The 27,439-nt window shown below is 42.8% G+C and overlaps 2 protein-coding genes across 2 annotated transcripts; one reads left to right on the forward strand and one right to left on the reverse strand.

The window, feature by feature from the left end:
* Positions 1-11,609: 11,609 nt before the first annotated feature.
* LOC122012206 (pyruvate kinase isozyme A, chloroplastic-like) lies at positions 11,610-22,714 on the reverse strand. The gene is made up of 6 exons (XM_042568665.1): positions 22,159-22,714; positions 21,122-21,212; positions 20,837-21,030; positions 19,912-20,033; positions 13,491-13,969; positions 11,610-12,127 (listed from the first exon to the last, which is right to left on the reverse strand). The coding sequence occupies exons 1-6, from the start codon at positions 22,669-22,671 to the stop codon at positions 11,826-11,828; spliced, it is 1,701 nt and encodes a 566-aa protein (XP_042424599.1). The 5' UTR covers positions 22,672-22,714; the 3' UTR covers positions 11,610-11,825.
* A 1,430-nt stretch (positions 22,715-24,144) lies between these two features.
* LOC122012207 (60S ribosomal protein L4-like) lies at positions 24,145-26,970 on the forward strand. The gene is made up of 2 exons (XM_042568666.1): positions 24,145-25,342; positions 26,636-26,970. The coding sequence occupies exons 1-2, from the start codon at positions 24,236-24,238 to the stop codon at positions 26,747-26,749; spliced, it is 1,221 nt and encodes a 406-aa protein (XP_042424600.1). The 5' UTR covers positions 24,145-24,235; the 3' UTR covers positions 26,750-26,970.
* The last annotated feature ends 469 nt before the right edge of the window (positions 26,971-27,439 follow it).

The raw sequence follows: 27,439 nt of genomic DNA on the forward strand, positions 1-27,439 counted from the left end.
GCGGAAGCACCTCCAGCCACCGTCGCATTCCATCGGGCCTTATTTCACACCCCTGAAGCCATACCAGCCCGAAGAGATAGAGGATCTTCCTCAGATGAAATGCCAAGGCGGGATGACAGGAAGGGGACTCCTCCCCCGAGCGGATCAATCGCCAATTTTCGGAGGCTATCCTACGAGACCCTCTGCCCAAGCACTACGTGCCTCCGACGATCGGCGAATACAACGGAACAACAGACCCGGATGACCATCTGGGTAAGTTCGATAATACAGCCACGCTCCATCAGTATACAGATGGAGTAAAGTGTAGAGTCTTCCTTACCACCCTCTCGGGATCGGCTCAACGGTGGTTTCGGAGGTTGGGACGGATCCATCGCGAGCTTCAAGGAATTCGAACGGCCTTCCTCCACCACTTCGCCGGTAGTCGGCGTTATCAAAAGACAAGTGTCACTATTCGCCATCAAGCAAGAGCGCAGAGAATCGCTCTATATTCAGTGATTCAACCAAGTGGCGATGGATATCCCCACGGCCACATCGGAGCGATGATGAATGCCTTCACGCAAGGCCTTGTGGATGGGGACTTCTTCCGGTCGCTCATCCGAAAGCCGCCCGAGATTATGATCACATGCTACATCGGGCCAACGAATATATAAATGTGGAAGAAGCGCAAGCCGCTCGGAAAAGGAAACTCCAGCCGAGCGGGCACTGCTCATGCCGAGCGGGCATCGACCGAGGGCCGAAGCAATTCGATCCCCTCACGCCCGATCGCACGTACAAGAAGTGGCCGCCGCCCAAGCCAAAGAAGAGGTGGACCCTAGGTTTCTGCACCTTCCACCAGACGGATCGCACAACACGAGGGATTGCGAAGCCTCCCTTTGTGTCCAATCTGTTCCGAAAGCCGAACGACGGTCGCCTCCCATCGGCAGGAGACGTAGGACTCATGAAGCCGACCGGACCCGCACCGAGGGGCGACATCAGCAGACACCCGAGCGGCACCGATCTCCGAGGCGGGAGAATCGCCGGGCGTCCAGAGAACGGTCACGACCGTCCGCTCGGGAGGAGGAAAATAGGAGCAATAATTCCCGGGGCGAGATCTGGTGGGCCGGCCGGAGGAGACTCCAACCGAGCCAGAAAGGCGGGCGTCCGGCACATGCAGTCGGCTGCAGCCAAGAGTGGGCAAGAGGATCGAAATCACTTTCGGACCGGGGACTTAGAAGGAGTAGAAGTGCCCCACGACGCCTTGCTCATTAAAGCGGTAATAGCAAATTACACCATTCACCGCATATTTGTTGACACGGGAGCTCGGTCAACATCATATTCAAGAAGGCGTTCGATCACGGTGCAAATTGATCGAGCCGAGCTGCTGCCCATGACGACCCGCTCTACGGGTTTACGGGCAACGAAGTTCACGGTCGGACAAATCCGGTAGCCACCTCGGGAGAAGAGCTCAGGAGGACCAGGACAATAAACTTCATGGTGGTCGAATCCCCATCATCCTACAACGTCATTTTGGGACGACCGGCGCTCGGTGAATTCTGAGCGGTTGTCTCAACCTTCCACCAGAAGATAAAGTTCCCCGTGGAGGACAAAGTAGGAGAAGTGCGTGGAGATCAGCTAGCAGCTCGACGGTGTTATATAGAGATGATCCGAGCAGAAGCTTGTTCCGCTCGGAAGGCGCCCCGAATCGAGGTACACGCCATAACCGAGAAACCTCCTGCTTTAATTTATGATGAAAAGGAGGAAGTTCAGATCCATCTGACCCGATCGGAGGCCACGACTTTTATCGCCTCTGATCTGGAGGAAGAACAGAAGGAGAAGCTGATCCAATGCCTCCAACGAAATCATGATGTCTTCGTCTGGTCGACACATGAGTTACCTGGAATTTCGCTGAGCCTAGCGCAGCATGAATTGCATGTCCGACCGGACGCTCGGCCAGTGAAGCAGAGAAAAAGGGACTTCAGCGCCGAGCAAAATGCCATCATCCGGGCGGAAGTAGAAAAACTTCTGAAGGCCGGCCACGTACGCGAGGTGTAGTTCCCGAGCTGGCTGGCCAACGTGGTATTGGTCTCCAAGCCGGGCGGCAAGTGGAGAGTTTGCATCGACTTTCGAGATTTAAACAAAGCATGCCCCGGATAGATCAGCTGGTGGACTCTACGGCCGGCTGCGAATTAATTTGCATGCTTGACGCCTACCAAGGATATCATCAAGTGCCGCTCGCCCGGGAAGATCAAGAAAAAGTAAGCTTCGTAACGGCCGACGGCACATATTGTTACAATGTGATGCCGTTCGGATTGAAGAATGTCGGGGCCACCTATCAACGCTTGATGAACAAGGTGTTCAAGGAGCAGATCGGGCGGAATCTGGAAGTTTATATGGACGACATTCTTATCAAATCCGTCCGAGCGGCCGATCTTTTCAAAGATATGGAAGAAACCTTCCGAACGCTGCACAAATATGGAATCAAGCTAAATCCCCAAAAGTGCCTGTTCGGAGCCAAAGGAGGGCGTTTCTTGGGGTACATAGTGACCGAGCGGGGAATCGAAGCAAATCCCGGCAAGGTTAAAGCACTGCAAGACATGCCGCCCCCAAGAAATACAAGAGAAGTGCAAAGGTTGACCGGTCGGATAACTGCTTTATCCAGATTCATCTCCAGAACCGCCGACCGGAGCCTGCCATTCTTCAGGATCCTGCGCAAGGCCACCAAGTTCCAGTGGGATGAAGAATGTGACCAAGCATTTGAAGAGTTGAAGACATATCTTAATTCTCTGCCAGTGTTAGCCAAGCCGGTCGGGGGTGAGTCACTTTATATGTATCTGTCGTCAACTGAGCATGCTGTAGGCTCAGCACTTGTGAGGGCGAACGGCGAAGAACAGCCGGTGTATTTTCTAAGCCACATTTTAAAAGATGCTGAATCTCGTTACACTGGGCTCGAGAAGTTGGCCTTTGCTTTGGTTCTAGCCGCTCGGCGCCTGCGACCGTATTTCTTGGCTCACACCATTATTGTCCGGACGAACAGTCCACTCGGAAGAGTGCTGTTGAATCCAGAAGCGTCCGGACGGCTTATCAAGTGGACGACAGAATTAAGTGAATTTGACATCCAATATCAGCCCCGCTCGGCGATTAAAGCCCAATCCTTGGCTGATTTTGTGACAAGGCCAGAGCCGGAAGCTATGTGGAGAATATATGTGGATGGATCCTCCACTCGGCTCGGAAGTGGGATCGGAATATTACTACTCTCACCTCAGGAAGAAAAGATGCACCTATCCGTCCGGCTAGATTACAAAGCTACTAACAATGAAGCAGAGTATGAGGCCCTCATAGCCGGATTGCAGGCAGCACGGCATGTGGGAGCAGGTCGGGTGACACTCTATTCTGATTCACAGTTGGCCGCTCAGCAACTTGCCGGCACCTTTGAAATCAACTGTGTTCGGCTCAAACTCTACGCTGAGGCCTTTGAAAAACTCAAAGCTACTTTCCGAGAGGTGCTTATTCAGAAGATCCCACGAACGGAGAACCAAGCGGCCGATGAGTTAGCCAAACTCGCGAGCTCAATAACGCCGGTCGCCATTCAGCAACCAATTGAAAAAACGCTGCTGGTGGCGCATGTCGACCGGATGCAAGGCCTCGCGTTTCCAAGTGATTGGAGGACACCTATTATAGAATTCCTCCGTTCGGGCACCACACCATCCGATGAATATGCAGCCCGGCTCCTCAGAAGAAGAGCCGGTCGGTTTACACTCATCGGAGATCAGCTTTACAAGAAAGCCTTCTCGCGTCCTTTGCTGAAATGTGTAAGCTCGGAGGACTCAGCTTACATCCTCCAGGAAGTACATCAAGGATCATGCGGGGGACATCCGGGCGGACGCTCATTGGCCAAGAAGATCCTCTTGGCCGGATACTTTTGGCCAACTTTACAAACAGATGCCGCTCGGACAGTATCTACATGCCTTTCATGCCAGAAGTATCACAACTTCTCCCACCGACCGGCAGAGGAGATGAAGGCATCAACCATCTCATGTCCGTTCGATCAATGGGGAATGGATATTGTGGGTCCATTTCCGATGGCGACCGGGCAGAGGAAATTTTTACTAGTGGCGGTAGACTATTTCTCCAAGTGGGTAGAGGCCGAGCCGCTGACAAAGATCACTGAACAAATGGTTAAAAAATTCATCTGGCAACACATCATTTGCCGATTCGGCATCCCTCGCCGACTGGTGTCCGACAACGGGCGGCAGTTCACAGGGAAGATGTTAGAGGATTGGTGCAAAAGCTACGGCATTGAGCAACATTTCACGTCCGTGGCCTATCCTCAGAGCAACGGTCAGGCTGAAGTCGCCAACCGGGAAATTCTTCGTATTCTGCGCGCTCGGCTCGACCATTTGGGAGGGAGTTGGCCGGATGAAGTGCCGAGCGTCCTGTGGGCCATCCGCACAACGCCAAAAGAAGGGACGGGAGTCACACCGTTCCATTTGGTATATGGCGGTGAGGCTGTCATACCGGTCGAAGTCGGCGTTGAGTCAGCCCGGATCCAGAGCTATGATGATGACAACGCCGAACGAAGAAATATGGTGCTGGACTTGGTAGAAGAGGAGAGGGCAAAGGCGTCCGTTCGGCTGATGGCATACCGTCAGCGGATGAAGCAAAACTACAACCGGCGCGTAATTCCCAGATCATTCCAAGTCGGCGATCTTGTCTGGAAGAAAGTCAAGCCGGTCGGCGACGTCGGCAAGCTTGAAGCTCCATGGGTGAAAATCTCAGCTCGGGCGCGTATTATCTGGAGGACGAGGATGGACGGCAGCTAGATAGGCCGTGGAGCGCGAACCACCTCCAGCCTTACCGGGCGGGGTGAAAGGTGTATCACTGTAAATCACCGTGTATTTCATTTTTCGACTAAATACTTGAAATGCAGAGATGAAAAGTCAAAAGAGCGAATATAAGGCATTATCATCGTAACCCGAAGGCCCCCGAGCCGATCGGCCGGGAGGTTTATATCCAAGCCGGAAGCTCGAATCCGAAGACCCCAGGCCGTTCGGCCGGGCTGCACATAGAATATAAGCAGCGTTCGAAATCGAAGACCCCGAGCTGTTCGGCCGGGCTGCATACTTGTGTGGCAGAAAGGAAACCAAAACCCTGCGCTGTTCAGAATGATAGGAGGTTATTGCCTGGAGCGAAGGCCTGAGCCGCTCGGCCAGGTAGTTTTGGTCGAGCCTACCTCGGGGAGGATTATATACAAGCCAAGCGCTCGATGTGAAGGCCTGAGCCGCCCGGCCGGGTATATGGTTTTCCGAGCCAAGCGTTCGACGACGAAGGCCCGAGCTGTTCGGCCGGGTGTGTAGTCTCACTCGGAAGACCGACGAGCCCCGTCGTTAAAAATCGAGAGCCGCGCCGACCGGCTATAAAAACCGCGCCGACGAGCACCGTCGTTAAAGATCAAGAGGCGAGCCGGCGTCTATAATCCCCGAGCGGAAGACCGACGAGCACCGTCGTTAAAAATCGAGAGCCGCGCCGACCGGCTATAAAAACCGCGCCGACGAGCACCGTCGTTAAAAATCGAGAGCCACGCCGACCGGCTATAAAAACCGCGCCGACGAGCACCGTCGTTAAAAATCGAGAGCCGCGCCGACCGGCTATAAAAACCCGAGCGGAAGACCGACGAGCACCGTCGTTAAAGATCAAGAGGCGAGCCGGCGTCTATAAATCCCCGAGCGGAAGACCGACGAGCACCGTCGTTAAAAATCGAGAGCCGCGCCGACCGGCTATAAAAACCGCGCCGACGAGCACCGTCGTTAAAAATCGAGAGCCGCGCCGACCGGCTATAAAAACCGAGAGCCGCGCCGACCGGCTATAAAAACCGCGCCGACGAGCACCGTCGTTAAAAATCGAGAGCCGCGCCGACCGGCTATAAAAACCCGAGCGGAAGACCGACGAGCACCGTCGTTAAAGATCGAGAGCCGCGCCGATCGGCTATAAACATCCGCGCCGACGAGCACCGTCGTTAAAGATCGAGTCGGTCCGGCGACTATAATACCCCGGGCGGATGAACGAATATCAGAATAAAACCGCGGAAACTACGAATATTAAAACATTCAGGCCCGATCGGGGGTGGTCCTTTGATACTTGGCGTTAGCTGAATTCACGTAAGCCAGATACGTGCAGCGCGCATAGTCTTTCCCGCTCGAAATTTGTTTAATGGATTAAGCCGATCGGCCGCGTGACGGAGAACGCTTGAGAGAATGACTGACTCTAAGCATAAACGTTAAGCAAACAGAATAATATTATAGATAATGAGTACGAAGACAAATTAAAGGCAAAGGAGCAACGTTTCATTAGAAGAAAAATTATGCCGACCAGCACGTACAAAAAAGTTTGCATACGCCGAGCGGATGAAATACAGAAAGCACTTGAAAGAACTCGCCTCACTCTGGGTCTTCAAAATTAAAGAAAGCGTCCGAGATGTCATCAATCATGGACGCCAGGTCGGAGGTAGGAATATGCATTCCCTCGGGAAGGTGGCCACCTTTCTTCAAGTACGCCATGGTTACCCTGACCGCTTCGGCGAAAGTAGAAGAGACATTGTCGCCGAATTTTGCGCCGAACCGCTCCGAATGGAGATATTCTTGGCGCGCGGCGGCTAAGCGACTCGGCTCACCCTCCTTATATTTTTTAAGTACCGCTCGGGAGGCGGTCAAGGTATCTTGGACTGCCTTCAAGTCCATCTCAGCTTTGGTGCGTTCGGCCGAACGGATCTCCCGCTCGGCGTTCAGCTCGGCCTCTAGCTTTTTAGATTGCTGATCCAGGGCTCGGACTTCAACTTTCATTTTATCCAGATCAGCAATCGCCCGCCTCTTCCGGCCACTGGCGCGCTTCACGTCCCCGTCCCGCTTCTTCACCAAGTCTTCGAGTCGGGCTACCTCTACAGCCAGATCAGCAGCCTTCTTCTGTTCGGCCTCGAGGGTCTGTTTCTCCCGCTCGGCCGATGGACCCCCGGATACTTGGAGTTTTTCCAGGAGATCCTCCAACTCGGCCAGCCGGTGGCTAGTGGCGATTTGCTCGGCCCAGCGCTGTAAGGGAAAGAATAAAATGAGGAACCAGACAGTAGCCTATCACAGAAAGAAAAATGAATTTACCTGAGTGACCTGCTGCATATTGTTGTCGCCGAGCTGCTTGGGCGTCATGAGGGCCACTTGAATCTGTGCGTCCTCAAAAAGCTTGGCGAGCGGACCCGTTAATGTTATTTCGTGAACAGGGCTCGAGGGCCGATCGGCGGACAGTAAATATTCCTCCGATGGGAATCGGAGGGTAGTCTTGATGGTCGGATGGCCGGACGGCGCTTCTTCAGTCGCGGCCGCCTGATGAGAGGACTCCCCTATGGTGGAAGTTTCGCCCAACCGACGTATGCGGCGACGAGTCCCGGGAGGAGAACCGGAGGGCTGTGCGGTAGGCGAAGCCACGGGGGTCCCGATATGTGATGGCGTGCGGTCCGGCGAATCTACCCCGATCGGCGCTTGTGGTGCGCCTTCTTGAGTCGGAATGCGGGGGTCTCTTCGACGTTTCCGCCGAAGTTCCAGTGGGGGATCCTCGACTTGGGGGACTCCCAGCTCTGCTGGAGCAGAGGAAACAGGATCCTCCTCAACGTCCGTTGAAGCAGCTGGGATAGCTTCTGTTTCAGGGGCGGACTGCGCCCCTCCCTCTCCTGCATCTGCCGGGCGGCTGGGGATGAGACCCCGCTCGGCGAGCTCTTTTCTGGTGGCCGCTTCAATCTCCACGGCCTTTAACTTCAGATGAGCGGTAGCCTTGGAGCGTCACATAACTTCAGCTGCAGTAAAAGAAATTAAAATCAATTAGACAAAAAAGACTGAGAGAGTAAAGAAGGCTTACTCATGCGGAAGGGGAGATTTGCCCGAACGGGAGACAATCCGAAAATATACAACACCCCCTTGAGAAGCAACTGGTCAATCTTGTATCGCTGATCAGACAACCAGTTCGCCGCATGAAGATATGCCGGGTTGCTTCTGAATTTGCCGAGATCCGGCTGGGTCGGCACGGCGGTCTGCCATTTGGTTCGAAATGCTGGCCGCTCGGGGAATCGGATGTAGAAGAAAAATTCTTTCCAGTGCTTGTTGGAGGTCGGCATATTGTCAAAAAATTTAAAGCCTATTCTACTCTGGAAAATAAAAGTCCCCAGCTCGGATTGCTTAGGGTAGAAAAAGAAGTGGAATATTTTGGGGTCAAGAGGGATATTATGCAGCTTAAAGAGGACGACCATCCCGCTCAGCAGTCTAAAGGAATTCGGCACAAGTTGGCCAAGCGGGATGCGGAAATAATTACAAACTTCCAAAATGAATGGATGGGTGGGAAACCTAAGGCCGCCCTGGAATTGGTCTAAAAAGAAACAAACTGTGCCGATCGGAGGGTCATGGGGCCGGTCAGACGGGTCGGTTACAACTATTTCATAGTTGTCGGGAATCCCATACGTCCGAATAAGGCGCCGAGCGCCCTCCTCATCAAATCGGCTCTCCATAGACAGGTACCAAGGGCCATGAACTCCAACAGCGGGTTCAGAGGAGCTTGCCATATCGAAGGAGCAAAAAGACAGCGAGAAATCGAAGGAATGGGAACAAAGGAGGCAGAACAAGTTGGGAAGGCCTTGTAATGGAAGGGAGAAGCTTACTGAGGGAAGGTAGACAGAAAGGATCACCAAAAGAGCCGAAGACCACCAAGAGGCGAGAGCGGGGACGGCCGGAAGGATGCAGCGGCAGCAGGCACCTTCGACGGAGAATACGCGATGAAACAGAGAATGCGGCGTAAAAGGCGAGGACGAGGGCTTTATACGATCGAGGCTGGTCGGCCTCGTCCGTCGGATGCAGGTCACGGAAGACGAGGTCATCATCTATCCGTCCATTTCAAAATGACCAGCGTCCCATCGTACGGGTCATCACCGCCACGCCAGAGATGCCACGTGGCGCTCTGTCTCCAAGCGCAATTAATGCGCCCATGCCGCGCATGCTTCGACTTAATGGAGAGGATTTGCGTGATTTTTGAGAAGATCTAGACAAGCAAACATCCATGTTGAGCGACAAGACAACCAAAATGAAGAGACGAACGACTGAATTCGGTAGAAGGGCCGAGCGGCCCCAGAAATATTATAAGCGACTGGAAGGCGACGACCGCCCGCTCGGACACATAGTCCAGTCAGTCGGACTCACTGCCTCCTTCGACTAGACTTGAAGGGAAGGCAAGTGATCCGGCGGTAAGAATGGGGGGTCCACCCTCTGAAGGGTCCCAGCCTAAGGACGGAAGGAAGGCTGGTCAAGCAGGTAATGGTCCGAGCGGAGCTAGAGATAACCCATCCATGGGTTGGGGTTTTCGACGCCAAGGCAGGAGGATCGAAGGGCCGAGCGGGAATCCGCTCGGCTGGGACCAAAGAGCCGAGCGGGTTGTCCGTTCGGCTGGGACCAAAGAGCCGAGCGGGTGGTCCGTTCGGCCAAGATAAGGGCGAGGGCACAAAGGTGGCTGAGCGGCCTGTGCGCTAGTCTCGGGATCTGGGATGTCAGAGGAGGCATGTCTGATGATTAGACCGTACACAAGATTGCACGATGGAAGATCTCGCCGTCACATCAGGGAGAGGTGGATACAGTAGCAGTATGGCCCCATATATGCTCTTCTGACAGGTCCATACTGGGGCATGGTCTAAAGCAGATGACTGCTTCGATTGGCGTGCCCGGGCTCTTTCGATAGTTCTATATAAGGCCTCCATTTGTTCACCGGAGGTACACGAGTCTTCTACTTAAAAGCCACTTCTTTGCTATTTCCTCGCCTGACTTGAGCGTCGGAGGGCCGTCGCCGGGACACCCCTCCCGGCTCGGTTTTGTTGCAGGTTCGCCGGAGCACCTGAGGATCCAGTAGGGAGCGCCACGTGCCCAGCGTCCGCTGACTCTTGGTTCGGACAGGATCAGGAGGCTATAAAAGAACTCATAGGGCAATTGTTTAAGGCATCAAGGGGTTCTTCCCTCTCCATAAGAGGAGTGTTTCCCCGTGACAAGGAGCCTAGGAGTGTCATTTCAAGGAGCCGTCGAAGTTTACGTCCACCTAGGAGCCTAAGAGTGTCAAGGAGCTCTCTCTCTCTCTCTGTTTTGAGTTGAATGCTTGTTTCATTGTTTTTCGATTGTAACTCTATCTCCATGGAATAGTACTCTAGATTTTAGGACGAGGAAATAGTCTGATGTATTGTTAATAATAATTTTATATGTCTATTTATCTTTCTTTATTGCATTAGATATGTTTATTTAATGACATGATTTTATTGTGCATACACAATTATGATACTAATCATTCATCTCTATATCTCAAGTGACCCAGAGAAGGACCTAAAGGTGAATTCAAATCTCCACCCATAAAGGCCAAGACATGAAGGATTGGTCAAAAGTAGTCCAAACTTTATGAGAGTACCATTGATTATCATAAAACTTAATGAGTTTGTCTCGATTTAGCATCATAAAATAGGGGATGGCACCTAGAAAAACTTTCATGAGAAAGCAGTCACTCTAGTAAAGACACATTTAAAGTAGGTATCGTATTTAGATAAATACATCTATATAATTTTAAAAATTTATATTGATACCTCAAGATAGACCATCTGTATACGAATAAATATTAATACGAAAATAAATAATACTCAAGGTCTCAACGGCCATCGTAAGCAAAATCAAAATCCTAAAATTATTCTCTAAAATTTTAAATTTCTTTATTGACTTCTCACACATTTTTTATTTATTTTATTTCTTACGACGTGCACGATTTTCGCACATCACTATTTCAAAGAGGGCGACGTTTTGTCATATATGACAAAGATGACAACACAATGAAACATCATCAACAGAGGTGCCCACAAAAGTCCAACGTTGAAAAGAAGAGAACCAGTAAATGCAGCATTGCAATATATCACTATCCTGATAGTTATATCTGAAGGATGCCTTCTTCAGAAGAGTTTTAAGTCTGACTTTCCATATCAAAACAAGAATGCAAAGTATGACGTTCCAGTTGTGATTACCTTGCCTGATGTAAACTTTAATGCTAGAATAAAAGCAATATTCTAGAGACAACTCCCATCTTGGAGGATAAGAACAAGAGATATGAACAAAGCAGTTGAGAATTTATTGAGGTGTTAAACTAGCAAAGTTGAATTGAAGGGGGAAAAAAGAAACTAGAAGACAACAGCTCACCCCACGGTGCAATTAAGTCATTCATTAACTTGCAATAACTTCTCAAGCGATCGGAGAAATACAAAATGCCATGCTCTTCTATGACAAGATAGCCGAAGATCCAAAGGTAGTGAAACCAAAAGAACGATCTTAAAAATCTCAGCAACTAGATATATGGTTTACTAGGAGGTCAAATAACAGTATGGTCATACTTGGAAGCAATTTAATTATCCAGAACAAAGAAAATGCCATAATTATTCCAGAGAGTTTACGTAACTCCTTTATGAAAGCATACTTCTACAAATGAAGAATTTTACCGGAGCATTTACCAAATAAATGCAGACCAGAAGCACCAGTTCTGGCGATGTTAAATACCGCATTAGCCACAGACGTGATATCAACAATTCAGAGTGGAAAGAAGCCCAAGAGCTCTTAATTAATCATTAAGATCAAATGTCATAATTTAAATTCAAAACATCATATGTGATGCGTGATCCAGCAAAAATATGAAGTTAACGTATTTATGTCTAAAGGATATAACAAACTGCCAAGCAAGAATGCCATCAGCACCAAAACTTCGTAATCGGATACGCACTAAGACACACCAAGGCAAAGACAAACATCCTCCTAGGGGACGTTCATCACTTGAATGGATAGCAACTGATCTGACAAAGCAATCACTAAATCACCAGATTGGATCATTCCTCTGGCCTTGAGCAAAGCAAAAGTACGGTTAAGATTACTCTCCATGTCACCAGAGAAACTAAGACGGAAGGGTATTAAACCCCACTGTAGATTCAATCGCCTCCTTACAGATGTTGAGGATGTAAATGCAAAGATTGGACAATCAGGGCGGCACCGTGATAGCAGAGAGGCCATATGACCAGTCGTTGTAAAAACAAAGACTGCATCCACTCCCAAGTTGTTAGCTGAAATCACGATTAACTTGGTCAAAATAAGTAAACAGTGACAATATGATGGAACTGGGAATGAATATTCAGAACCAAAAGTTTAATATCATCAGGTGAGAAATTCCTTAATTTCTGACAAAATTATCTTGGGTTCGAAAAGTCATCCTTGCAAAGGGTCTATTGACCACTTCAAATAATATCTTCAAAAAAATTCAGGTGGAACTGTTGACACTTGGACCAATGATTAAGTATCACAAGATAGAATTTAATTCCATATGTAGTCTTTAACAGGGAAACTTCTAAATGATTTAGTCAAAGAAAGTTAAACATAAAGATGCCAGCTTGAACTGAAAACGATAAAGGGGGAATATAATTCCATATGTAATCTTTAACATGGAAACTTCTAGATGATTTATTCAAAGAAAAGTTCAAACATAATAATGTCGGCTTGAACTGAAAAGAGAGAAGCCAATGTGCTCAAAAACTTTCTATTTTGGTGCATGAACAAATCATTGTTACCTAGTCCTTTTTTGCACTTTTTTTCTAGATATAATCAGTTAAATACAATATTGCTCTCCTAATACCATAATCTTGAAAATAACAGGTTAGTGAACCCGTGAATAAGCTAGATGTAGGCCGACCCATGCAATTTAAGTTTGAATTGTACCAAATTTAATTGGAACTAATAAATAGAGATAGAGTACCAGAACTTAACAACATGTGAAACTAAGTTGGGTAAAGAAATTTCCTTCCCAAACCTCCATGTGTGCTAACTTGTAATCTCTATATGATAAAAGCATAGAAGAGAAAGAAAACTAAAGCAAGAGAAAAAAATTGATCGAAAAGAGAAATTAATGATTCCAAGCAACCAAGAATTACTATGAAGCAGAGGTAGTTCTGGTAAGTAACAGTCATATTTCAAATGACTAGGATGTCTCATGATCACATGCTACCTGGTCCTTTCCAGCTATCTATGAAAAAAATTGGGGGAATTACTAATTTGAAACTGAACTGAAAGGTTAAGAATGCACGAAACAGAAAAAATTAACCAAATGACAATGAGGTGCATAGTTCATGTCCTAGATTTGTAAACCTATTCCAAAGAGAAAAAGAACTAGAACCAAGTAGGCTATGACTGACAATATTTGCACAATTACAGATTTACAATATACAGTTGACAAAACCGAAAAGAACTAGAATCATGTAGATTATGATTAACAATATTTGCAAAATTACATATTTGCACTAGGCAGTTGAAAAAGTCAGGTTTGCATAAAACACCTCTTAACAGTGTAAGGTCTATGGAAAGAGTTAATGTGCATGGCCTACCAACAGCATTACTAGAGAGTGTGAGGCAGAAATCATAAATTAAGATGCTTACCCATTTTGGCAGCAGAATTGCAAATTTCCTCGATGATTTTGTCAGAGAAAGAATTTGCAACAATGGGAAGTTCCATAGCCTCATGGCGCTTCTCCTCTCTCCACCATCTTTCAATACGCAGGCTGACACTTCTAAGCACAGTCAATGCCTTATCTGGATATTGGCCCATAGCAGACTCGCCTGAGAGCATCAGAGCATCTGCTCTCTGCCTAACTGCCTCTGAGACATCAGCAACTTCAGCTCTAGTTGGTGTAGGATACTCAATCATGGAATCAAGAAGCTGAGAGGCTACAATTACAGGCTTGTTTAGCTGCCTGCACGTCTTGACTATTCTTTGCTGAGATGAAGGAACTTCTTCCAGTGGAATTTGAGCACCCATATCTCCTCTAGCTACCATTGCCCCGTCTGATGCAAGAATAATGGCTTCCAAGTTTTTTAAGGAGTCAGCACTCTCAATTTTTGCAAGGACTGCAATTTCTCTGGAACATAGTTTGAAAGATCATGTCAAACTGTATCTAAGAGAAACTTACAAGCAGACGAAAAAGGAAGAAAGAATAAACTCATATTTCATTATGTTATGATCAACAGGCAGATAGATTTATATTGTTTTGTTATGAAACTCAACAAGTTGTTGAACTCCCTTAAGGGAAAGTTTTCCCAATTGATCATCCAATCCAAGTAAACAGACATCGTATCATACCTTTTACAACCATAGGCTGATCATGTTAAAGAATATTTTATTCCCTTATCATGAATCATCCCCTCACTGACATTTGAATTATCCAACTAACATATTAGCAACATTAACTTTTAGGAGGCATCATAATCATCCATCAGAATTTTAAAGCATGTTTTGGAGAAAATATTACATATGATCATCCACATGTCCAATGGTCTACCACAAATGCACTTGGCATTACTAGGCGGTCTACTTCATGTAATTGATCCACTACACATATGCCAACTGATTAGAATGCCTACATGCTCTTAATTCTTACCCTTTCCATGTTTGAGGTTCTGTTCCATAGAAAAAGGAAATTCAAGGCTAAATTCCTTGGAAGAAACATAAACAAATAGCATAAAAGATGATGGAAAATAGACTATTAAATTAATTGTTATTTAACCATGAAATCTCTTTAAGTTAAATAGTTCAGAACCATTATAATCTTGGTAAAGGTCATAAAAAATCTGGTTTGTGTTGCAAATTTGAAATATACACTATTTATGAAATTGTACATATAAGAGCTTATAAAATAAAGAACTGAAAAGGATAAGAATAAATAAGATTCCAACATACAACGTGGAAAAAAATAGAAGAAATTCTAAAATAGACCAGCTAAAAAGGGTCTCACTTTTCATAAGGTTTGAAATCTTGAGCCGTACAAGAGTTTCAACATTTAACTAGAGGTAGTAGAATAGAAGGGGTGCAGTGCTGTGTTGGAATGCTAACGATTGGTGTCAATGGCAAATTGAAGGTGAATGCGGGAGAACAAAAAAAGAAAAGACAACTATGTACCCATAAATTTAAAATACTATTTCATACCAAAGTTTTATTCCGGAGAAAAGACATCTCATAGTGTCTCTAATACAGGAGGATCTGAAGATTTTTATTATTATTTTTAGTAATTTTCATCCTTTTGGTATTTAAAGTATTTTTGACAATTTCTATCTTTTATATTTTTTTTGGATTTTAAATCCGTTTAGATATTTTAGGATTGTAAGCCTATTAATAATTTTTACTTTTTTCTAGAATTTCTTTCCTTTCTTTACAAGATATGAATTGTGGTCTATATGCTAGGATTTCTTGTATTAGGATGTGGAGTAGATATAAATATATATGAAATAATCATCGATTATTAAATAAAATTTCCTTTTTTTTGAAAAATCTGGAGGTCGATAATTTCTCTTCTTATCTCTCCTCAATTCTCTCATTTTCGTCAGTCCTCAGGATAATCGCTATCCTATCCGGTGGGTTTCGATTAAAGAAATCGAGCATCAAATCCAATGGAAGATCGTGGTCGTGCAAGGTAGGTTTTGAGGGAGTCTCGTATCGTGGTCATATCACCCAAGACAAGATTGAGGATTTACAGAGGCAAGTCGCAGATTTAACCCAGCATGTCGTAGCGGCGACGTGACATCTTTAAGATCTCAGATCAAAAATCTGAATCTACCTCCAAGAACCCTTATCATCACGAACATCGTGGTAGGAAGGAGACTTATGGAGGCCTAATTTTTGGATTAATCTGTCCGTATTTTCTGGTACGTTACCACAAAGGGCTTTATTGATTGGATCAACAAAGTGGAGAGAATTTTCTATTATGAAGAAGTTTCAGGTAAAAGTAAAATTAGTTGTCTTCTAGTATTGGCATTGTGGGAGCACTTGCGATGCTTACGAGACCGACAAGGCAAGGCCAAGATCAGAAATTGGGAGAGGATGAAAAAAAAATGAAAGATCACTTTCTTCTCTTTAATTATACTCAAACTCTGTTCTAGGGACGATTAAGTTTTGCCATAGACGACGTAAGCTTCGACGCCAGAGATGACCTCGACAAATTCAAAGATGATTTAGAGGAGAAATTTGACCTAGAAGTTGATGAACCTGACATGCTGCAAGCTGTGGAAGATTGCTATAATTGAAGAGGAATCTCAATCTCAAATTGGAGACGAGGCCGAGGCAACTAATGATCCAATTTATGGAGAAGACGAGACCGAGTCAACTAATGATCTAGTTTATGATGATGAAAGAGGTGATGCCGAAGACAACGGCGAGATCGACCTGTCTGACGCCTTCATGGAGGGGATCCAAGAGGAGATCTAAGTTCCACCTCCCGCCTCTGCAAAGCCGAAGGACCGAGGTGACAATTATGATTCGGACTGGGAGGTGTATGCTACAGCCAAAGCTTTGGCCCAATCCTAGAATATTTCAGTCGACGGATGTGGTGCTTGTGTTGCTTCTCTTAGCTTTGACTGGACTTGCCGGGATTTATGCAAATAGGACTCAGAGTAAACATAAGGGGGCTGAGAAACTGAATTATGTCTGCCAGCATGTTCTCACAAAATCAGCCCCACAAAACTTTGATTATTCCAAGTCAATCTCAGGAAAATCTCATCTATTTCATGATGAAAAATTACCATCCTTCTTCAGAAGGTTGTCATGGTCTCCTCATTGAACCTTTTTAATAATACCTGCATGGGATTACATTGCATCAGGTGTTGATGGAGCCATGGAGGTGAGCTGGTTATTTGGAAGCTACACCTGACAAATGATAGTCAATCTTGGAAAGTGCACAAGACATTTTTAATTCATCGGAAAGGTGTTCTTGACCTTGAGTGGTCTCCTGATGGAGAAAGTTTGATTTCTGGTTCAGTTGATAATTCTTGCATAATATGGGATGTCAATAAAGGATAGGTCCGTCAAATGCTGGATGCGCATTTGCATTATGTTCAAGGTGTTGCTTGGGATCCTTTCGGACATTATGTTGCTTTGTCAGCATTATGGAAAAGAAAGGATGACCAAAGAGCTTTATCTTATGCTGAGAGGAGTCTTAGGATCGTTTATAGGCATATCTCCAGCCACATTATGAAGGGTAACCTGTATCTGTCATTCAACCGGCCAGATGCTACAATCACTGCTTTCAGAGCAGCTCAAGAATTAAGATCTGATTTTCATTCATACCAAGGTCTAGTCAGTTCATATCTTGCTCTCGCAAAAAACAAGGAGGCATTTTTTACTGCATGGGGAGCAATGAAAATAATAACTCAGTCTGCAAAAGCTCTCAAGTTGGTTGGAGATGTTCATGCTAGCAGTTCTAGTGGGAGAGAGAAGGCAAGAATGTTCGACAAATCTGCTCTACTACTTGGACCTGGCTTTCTAGAAGCTGCATTAGCATTGGCAGAGTGGCATGTTGTTGATGGACATCATAAAGATGCCATCTTGAGAGATATGTTAAAGAGGCTACCGAGTTCATCAAAAAGATGTCATTTGAGCCAAACGTTAAGGTGTGGAGATGTCATTTGAGTCAAACATTAAGGTGTGGGGCATGCTGCTCAATGGAGCAACAGTACATGGTGATGATGAGCTCGGGCATTTTGCATTTGAACATCTGCTGGAGAGTGAGCTTGGTTGCAAAGGGAACTACCTTCTCATGGTGAATTTGTACTCCAAGGTTGTGAGATGGGAAGAAGTGAGGGAGTCGGTGGAGAAGTGCTTGAGGGATGCGAAGATGGACAAGAACAACGTCCACGATGTCATGCTCATCAGCGGATCAACGGGGATTCCCAAAATCCAACAAATGTTAGTAGATTTTACCAATTTAGTGTCAGATGATCTTCCTACTAGGCTACCACCTAACACTACTCTAAATTCGAGGACAAGTTCTTTTAACCCGGGGTGACTGATATTGGAGGATCCGAAGATTTTTTATTATTATTGTTTTTGATAATTTCATCCTTTTGATATTTAAGGTATTTTTGATAATTTCTATCTTTTATATTTTTTTGGATTTTGAGTCCATTTAGAAATTTTAGGATTGTGAGTTGGTTAAAAAATTTTCCTTTCTTCTAAAATTTCTTTCTTTTCTTTACAAGATATGAATTGTGATCTATATGTTAGGATTTTTGTCATTTCTTTGTATATTAGGGTGCGAAGTCTATATAAACATATGTTTAACTGTATGAGGAAATAATCCTCGATTATTAAATAAAATTTCTTTTTTTGGAAAAAATCTAGAGGACTTCTTGTCTTCTCCTCAATTCCCCCGTTTGAGGAGTCCGCTCCCCTATAGTAACTTGGAAAGAAATGAGTGAAGAAGTATTAGGTGCTTACTATTCTAGATTATTTTATTTAATCTTTGGCATATTTTATAAAGCACACCCTTGCTATTTTTTCAAAAGTGCACTAGCTTTTGACATGGTTTTTTGTTCAAAAAAAACATGCCACATGCTAGTTTGCAAATCAGCTTGAGCGGTCAAAATCACAAATTTACATACAATTAATGTTTAAAATAGCCAAATTAACCATTGCAGCAAAAGGTAAAGCCGTCACTAGCCAAATCAACGATGTAGGATGGAAGGTGGACAAAAACATAGTTTTTGATCAAAATATTCTACAAGTTCATCTACAAATAAATTGCAATAAATTTTGTGCATTTTTGCCATTCAAGAACCGAGTTGTAAATTAGCATGTCAGGTTTAAATCACATTCTGTGCTTGCAATACATTCTGTGCATTTTTCATGTAACAAGCTGATTTGCAAAAAAACTTGTGGGGTCAAATATGCAAATTCATGTACAATTGAGGTTAGATATCCCCCGAATAGGCTATATTAGGTTGAAAGTCACTCAAAACATAAATTTTGACCAAAATAACATGTCACAAGCTAGATTAGCAAATCAGCTTCCTCATTGCATTTTTCTAAGTGTAATTTAGGAATCAAAATAGAGCTGGGGTGTGATTTGGTAAAAGAGATATATCAGGGTGTGATGTGGTAAACTCGCCTAAAGCCTTAAACTGAATGTCTAGAGAAATTGCTGTCATATTTATAATATATTTAAGAGGGCAAAGGGAAAACTACAGAAGACCCTATTTAACATTTTTATATATTTGCTACAAATGGACTTGTAAAATCTTAAAAAGTTCAGGGCACAATATGGCAAGTAGTCCAGCATCTTTAAATCTTTATGGCACGTGGCCACTACCATTAGCAAAATAAGGAGTCATAGAAATAACCTATTTATTAATAGAAATGAAACTAACATGAAATAGTTTGAATCACAACCTCTTATTGTTTTACATAGTCAAAGAGGTCACATCATAGTTTTTTTCAACCTTTGCAACAACATCAAGCCTTTACCCCCACTAAGTGCTAGTATTTTTCAACCTTTCATTATCTTAAAAGAAGATAAATTCTGCACACACACTTCTATGTGACATTTACACAAACCATGGATCTGAACATTACCTCATCATAACATCATTTGTTAAAATTTATCTACCCATTTGTATGTCATAAAAGCCAATGCAGATCTTACATGAAGACATCCTTTTTCTCCATCAAATTCATGGGTGGTTGAATACCCTTGTAAGAATTAGGATTTAGCTATGAAAATGGAGAGCGGATCAAGAAAGCCTACTATCATTCATAATTTTTTTTTTTTTTTTTTTTTTGAGGAGTTTCACCAAATTTAAAATTATCTGTAAAGGTCCCATAATCTAAGAGCTAGTTTGCACATTAGCAGCATAACATGTGTTGGAACTGCTCAGAGAAGTTATTAGTATGGTTTTTCTATCATATAAGATTAGCTTAGGATCACAATGGAAAACTAATTTTTTTCCAGAAGACAACATCAGTGCAATGCTTTAGTAATTGGATTTGAACATGAGTATGAAGGTAAAGTAAGAAAACCAGAAGAAGATTTTCTACTTGTCACGGCATCTTGCTGCTATATAGCTTTTGAGATGATTAATAACTTCGGCAGACTTGACAAAAGAAACTGCTATGAAATCTACGCCTTCAGAAATTCCAAAGTCAATATCAAGCCAATCCTGCACATAACAAAAGCATAAGAAGATGCAGTGCAGATTGATAAAAGATCTCAACAAGGTGTACCAATCTATCATCCTAACAGACCACTTGGATTGTTAAATAAACTTAAGCATACTCACATTCATTTAAATTTTAATAGAAAACATATAGCCAGCATAATTTTATTACATTTTTTTTATTCGCTGTTTGAGTTATAAAAAAAGGCTGACTAGTAAATCCCAACAAAGAAAATGCCATACCAAAGAACAAATATGATGTTCCTGATTTCAGAAAAATGCCACTTATTGATATATTAAAAAAATAAATTCAATATATATATATATAAAATCTTGATGAATAGAATGAAGATAGATGAAAGGATTAACCTAGTGGGCATAAAAAATCATTCAAAATGTACAAGGAGCATAGGGAAAACCTTAACAAGTCGAGATGAATTTGCAATAAAAAAGTTCATATAATAAAAAATATTACCCTGTACTCACAAATGGAATAACATTCAAATAAAGAAGACAAGGCACAGAAGACAGGCTAACAGCATTAACAAAAATTAGTTGTCATCTAGTCGCGTCCATTATTGATGAATTCTGCAGAATGACAGTGTTAACATCAAACTAACATGTGGTGCAGAATCTACCTATGATGGTGTTACAGAATATTCTGGATAATAAGTTCATAAATCATTAATTATAGCTAAAAAAATAGAGAATAAAGCAAATACAATAAGTGAATTTCAAAAATAATTAATTATAGCTAAATAGTAGTTGAATAAAGCAAATATAATGAATGCATATTATGAATCAACCTTGGAAGATATTGTAGGAAGCATGGCATTCCGTTCTCGGACTAGCCTACTGTTCCTCCAGAAAGTGAGATTAGCACGTGGTAAGAGCAGTCCAGGATCAATGCAGCGGCACTTTACATCTGGCCCTATTTTCTCAATCACCTCAAATCTCACCATTCCTCCATCCACAAGAAGTAAATCACCAACTCTAACATCTGTATTAGGTGCAAAATCTTTCAGTAGGTCCATGCCCCCCCAAAAAAATGGAAACACCAAAAAAAGAAGAGAGAATTTTCAATCCTCAACCTTCAGCAAAGCCATCATAATTCACAATGATTGTCCTTTCTGGACGTGGTGAATTGAAAGCTCGCACACTGAATGTCCAAATTTCACCATCCTGCATAATGTAGTATAATGAGTTTCTGTTTGACATACACGTGGATAAGGATTTCATCTTAGAGAAAAAAAAAACGAGTATACCTAGTACACCCATTAAATATATGCTGAAAATGGTTATTGTATCACTCTAAGTCTTTCCCTTATCTTGTTCTCTTCCCACCTCAATCTTAAATACTCTGTTACAAACTTCAATCTTTACCTATTTTGAAGCAGATTTATGTCTAAATACTTATATTGCTAACTTCTGTGCTTGTTTGGAGAGAACGTGGAGAGGAGGAGAAGGAGAGTGAAGAAGAGAAAGTGGAAGAAAAGAAAGGAAAGTGAAGATAACAAATTCACTTGTTTTGTCCGAGTAAACTAGTGAGATGAACTCAATTGTATTTCTCGTGTTTGATAAGAGCAAATCAAAAGGAGGACTGCTGATCCTCGTTTTTCTGTAATGACCATCAAATTAGTGTTCAGGAATTTAGGAGGATAATATCAGTTTTATCACTTATTTATTGTCCTTTCTTTCCAATTTTTTCTAAGAATAACAGATAACTTCTTCCCCTTTCCTTTTGTATTCCTAACCAAACGAGATAAATAACTAATTTTATTCTCTCCCATGCTATCTTCAGTCCTAGGGGCATTAGCTAATTTTTATAATTATTATATTTTTATTCACCCTTTTTGAATCTACTTAAAGGAAGAAAAAAATAAATATTTCCCTTTTTATTTCTCTTCTACCAAAATGGGGTGTCACCAAACTTCATATGAAGTAATGGAAGAACAATTAGGTCTCTTATAAACAGAATAGACACGAAATCACGAGTGAAAATAAACTATCGGAAACAAAGTAGTCTCACTGCCCAAACCAACCAAGTTTCGGGTTTGCCCATTGTTTCGACGACAAAATGCAGAAGAACATCTTCTCCAACCAAAGAAAACAAGACCAAGAACCTAACCTCGGCCTTGGCAGAGGCGGCACCACCGAGATCACCCATGTGAATCTCGCTGCCCTCAGTGTCCATCATCACAGCCACGGCAAATCCCTTCTCTTCATTGAGCCGTCGGACCTGACGGATGACCTCGTGGTGCCATTCGTGGGTGCCGTGACACATGTTGATCCGCGCGACATTCATCCCGCCAACGGCGAGCGCCTCGATCTGCTCCGGGGAGCAGGTTGCCGGGCCGATGGTGCACACCAGCTTCGTCCGCCTGGTGCTCCGGAACCCGTTTTCTTTGAGCTCCGACTCGGTGACTTTGTCTACGTCGATGGACGACGTCGCGGCGCCGTCAAAGGGGATGACGCCAAGATCCGGAGAAACGGAGGCGGCCGCGCGCACAAAGAGCGCATGGAGGCGGCGAGGGCATGGAAAGGAGGGGCGGATCGAGGTCACGGAAGGAATGGAGGAGGAGAGCTTCGAGGGCATGATCACGGTGGGCCGTGAAGAGAGGAGGCCGAGGGATTGAGCCATCTCTTCCTTGCGTTCTCCCTCAAGCTGAGAAGGGCTGAGCGAGTTTGGGGTTTTATTCCAAATCGAGCCGTGTTAGGGACGGAGCTCACGAGATGGTTGTTCGCAGTATCACCCATCATGCCATGGGCAGCATCGACGTTATGGATGTGTCAATCCCCTTGATAATAGGGCGAATGGTCATATCTTTAGACATCCGGCAGCCATCCGATGGTACAAATCGTGAAGCCTGTTTTGTGTAGAACAGGAAACTACCCAGTTTCCTTCATCTGGTCAGTTCGTGGTTGCGAGTCGCTAGATATTTGGAAAAAGGTTGAGCTTGAATTCAAAGTTCTACTCGAGTCACATCAGTATCTATGAACGCTAAAACGGACTTATTAAAGAATTACATTGCGATTTTGTGAGTAAATGAATTCCCAATCACAATTTGAATTTTACTGGACCAAAGGCAACTTTGTTTTTTATTTGTTCATTTAATAATAAAAATATATAAATTTAAATACATTAGAGTTTGAATAATAAATTAAACATAAACTCAATTTATTAGTGCTCCATAAATAAGTTATAAATTTTCATAATTTTTAAATATTTATAAATTATAATAGAAAATATAGAAATAATAGGAATTTTATTTATTAAAGAAATATTTTATCTATATTAAATACATATCTTATCTAAATTATAAAATAATAATGATATTATTAGATATATCTTTCCCTCTGTCTTCCATTTTGACGGTTTGAATTTAAATAGTGAAATAATCCATATTCATTTTTTTTCCCCTATCTCTTCCTTTTCCTATGTCTCATTTTAATTTAGATTGTATTTTTTCTTTATTTTTTTTCTTATCTTACACCTATTATTCACTATAACTATATATAATTAACAATTAAATTATAAATTAAATTATAATTTACTAGTTAATAACTAATAAATTTCTATAATTTTATAGAACTGTTTTAAAAAATTTTCTGTTTTAAATCGAAGGATGAGTAAAAATTGAGTTAAATCATTAGATTAAATTTTAAAATTTCATTTGATTTATTTAGAAATTCAGTTTTTTTTTTAAAAAAAAATAATTAATTCAGTTAATTTAGTTCGATTTTAATTTTAAAATTTATTATTCAATTAAATTAAATAAATCAAATTAATTGAATTTTTGGTTAAACAGAAATTTTATATCCTATTTTTTAAAATTAGAATTGAATTTTATTTTTAAAAATTGATTTTTTTTTAATTGATTAATTTAATTTTAAAGTAAATTAATTATGATTTTATCAGTTTAATTTTATTTGTTTGTTTAAATCCAGTCGATCCAATTTATCATTTCTTAGGAGTTAGGAGTGATGATTTGGCCCATTAACAGAAGAGACCTCGGAATGGACTAAAAAAACCCAATTTTCTTCTTGGACCGTCAATTATCTAACAAACGGCGCGGATTGAAACCCTACTCTTCCCCTCACTCTCTATTTAAGCATAGTGGTCTTCGCGCTGCCGTTCTTGTGTCCTCTTGACGAAACCCTAGCTTGTGCTTCCCCTTCCTTCCCCCCGCCGCCGGTCTTCCCTAATGGCCTCCGCCGCTGTGCGCCCCCTAGTCACGGTGCAGTCCCTTGAGGGCGACATGGCCACCGACGCAGCCGTCACCGTCCCCCTGCCTGACGTCTTCAAGGCCCCGATCCGCCCCGACGTCATCCGTTTCGTCCACTCCAACTTGTCAAAAAACAAGCGCCAGCCCTACGCAGTATCCAAGCGTGCCGGTCATCAGACCTCCGCTGAATCATGGGGAACAGGGCGTGCCGTTTCACGTATCCCTCGAGTTCCAGGTGGCGGTACCCACCGTGCTGGCCAGGGTGCTTTCGGCAACATGTGCCGTGGCGGTCGCATGTTCGCCCCCACCAAGATCTGGCGCCGCTGGCACCGACGCGTTAACATCAACATGCGCCGCTACGCTGTTGTTTCGGCCCTTGCTGCGTCTGCCGTCCCATCCCTTGTATTGGCCCGTGGACATCGTATCGAGACCGTTCCTGAGCTCCCACTTGTTGTCTCTGACTCGGCTGAAGGCGTTGAGAAAACATCCGCCGCCATCAAGATCCTCAAGCAGATTGGTGCCTTTCCAGATACTGAGAAAGCTAAGGACAGCCAGAAAATCCGACCTGGCAAGGGTAAGATGCGAAACCGCCGCTATGTTACTCGCAAGGGTCCCTTAATCGTATACGGAACAGAGGGATCAAAGATTGTTAAAGCTTTCCGTAACATTCCTGGTATTGATATTGCTAATGTTGAGCGCCTCAACCTTCTGAAACTGGCACCGGGAGGCCACATTGGAAGGTTTATCATCTGGACCAAATCTGCATTCGCGAAGCTTGATTCTGTATTTGGAAGCCTCGACAAGCCATCAGAAAAGAAGAAGGGATATATTCTGCCCAGGCCAAAGATGTTCAACGCTGATCTTGGAAGAATCATCAACTCTGATGAGGTACAGTCTGTTGTGCGTCCAATCAAGAAGGAAGTGAAGAGGCGCCACTTGAAGAAGAACCCCCTGAAGAATCTCTACACGCTCTTGAAGTTGAACCCTTATGCCAAGACTGCCAGGAGGATGTCCTTGCTTGCTGAAGAGAAGCGCGTCAAAGCCAAAAAGGAGAAGCTTGACAAGAAGAGGAGCAAGCTATCAAAGGTATTTTAATTTGTTTGTTTGGAGTATGCTTCTTGTTTATTCATCTCACATTACCTCTTTTTGTTGGTTTAGGATCATGATTAGTTTTTATAACCAATATATGTTTAGTAATATGGGCGATTTGTTTTTGTTGAACTCTTAATGTTTAAATTAGTTAAAGCAATTAAAATGGATCTAATTAGCTGAGGCTATTGTTGGCTTATTTAAAATGCACATGCATATTGATATGATTTTTCCTAATTGCTTTGGTTTAAATAATGTCGATTATCTGAAGTTTTTTTAAAAAAATTATTCAGAAAATAAATGATATCTGTTTCGAGTCATTTTCAATTTCTAACTCATTGTGGTTCTCCAAATTAGATACTGTAACTGAATATGGATGTTGATCACATACTGGATAATCTTCTCACTAGGATTTTCCTGAAATGAGCATTCTGGAATGCATGTATGTGATATAACAGATGATAAATATAGTAATTGTCTGTTAACATTTTATCTGTTCTGGTTGACTGACACTATTCTATAGAAATTTTGAAAGGAAGCATTTTCTTGCATTTCTTTTCTATTACATTTATTGTAAAGATGATAATCTTTCAGAACATGATTCCTATAAAGCTGACATCTTTGTTAACTAGTTCTTCATGGGTGTCCTTCATCTAGTTTGAAAAAAATAGCTATTTTGCATAATGATTTAGCATAAGAAAGTTGACAACTGATTCTCTTGGGCTTCGTTTGGTAGGGGTGATAGGATTAGGATTGGGTTGATTAGGATAGGATTGGGGGTAGGATTAATAATCACTCTCCATTGGTATTGTGAATTCTACCCCTAATCAACCCTATCAAATGACATATTAATACCTTTTTGAAATCATAATCCTAATCCTATCACCCCCCACCAAACAAAGCCTTGATGTATAGCATGCCATGTTGAATCTGTCTTGACTTTTTTTTTTTTGGCTATACTAGTCTTATCCTACAATCATGCAATAGTTATGAACATTTCATTTTTAGTCATGAAAAATATCCTTCTATTGTAAGAAATATCCATTGGCTTCGACACAAGTTTATTTCACTATTCAAACATGAGTGCTATTCGAATAGAGTGGTAAAATAGTACTTGGTAGGTAAGGGTTGGAACATATGTCAGAAACACAGGAATTATTTCTATAAACTACTTTTTGGTCGTCAATTGATAATTTAGATCTTTCATTTTAAGAAATGTTCACTAATGTTCAACTTCTTCAACTGAAATATCGATTGGTCCTTTTGTTTTCCCTCTTTGACCCTATGCAGGAAGAGGCTGCTGCAATCAAGGCTGCCGGACGTGCGTTCTACAAAACTATGATCTCAGACAGCGATTATGCCCAGTTCGACAACTTCTCCAAGTGGCTGGGTGTTAGTCAGTGAGCCCAGAATCGTCTTGGATGAATCTTAGGGCGATAAGAAGGCATACTTGCTTCAGTTTTTGTTGGTGAATTCGTAACTTTGGTTGTGTCATTAAGAACATTCCATGGACGTGGTTAGATGCATGATTTGCACCATAGCGCACGCACTGTGTTTGTTTGCGTCAGACCTAGTTTGATGAGCATGTTATCTTAATTTTTGAATGCATGGATTTTATATGGTCACTTTTATTTTATTCTTTATCGAAACAGACTTATTTTCTTCCATAAGTTCAGAAAAGTAACTATAGTTTTTAAATTCCCAGCATATTCCTTTTTCAAATTACCTTAGCCTAACAAAATTCTAGTGTTGTGTGAGAATGTTTAAATCGATTTTCTATACCCTTTTATGGCTATATATTTAATTCTTTCATAGTTTTCATTAAATGGTGTATTTATTTTCTAAGGATGTAATAATTGTAGATAAGTCTGCATGCGTCAGCGTTACCACGAATTCATTCAAGTACGCGCAAGATCAACACTTAAAAATCAAACAAAATATTATATGTTACGTGATAGATAAATGTTACTGCTATTGGCTTTTAATTATAAAATAAAATAATAAGTAAATATATATATATATAAGTTATAATTTATATAGTTGGATTTTTTTTAATAATCTAATATCGAAACATTTGGCCAGGTTAATTCTGGA

Source organism: Zingiber officinale, chromosome 8A, assembly GCF_018446385.1.
Source record: "Zingiber officinale cultivar Zhangliang chromosome 8A, Zo_v1.1, whole genome shotgun sequence".
Taxonomy (NCBI): Eukaryota; Viridiplantae; Streptophyta; class Magnoliopsida; order Zingiberales; family Zingiberaceae; genus Zingiber; species Zingiber officinale.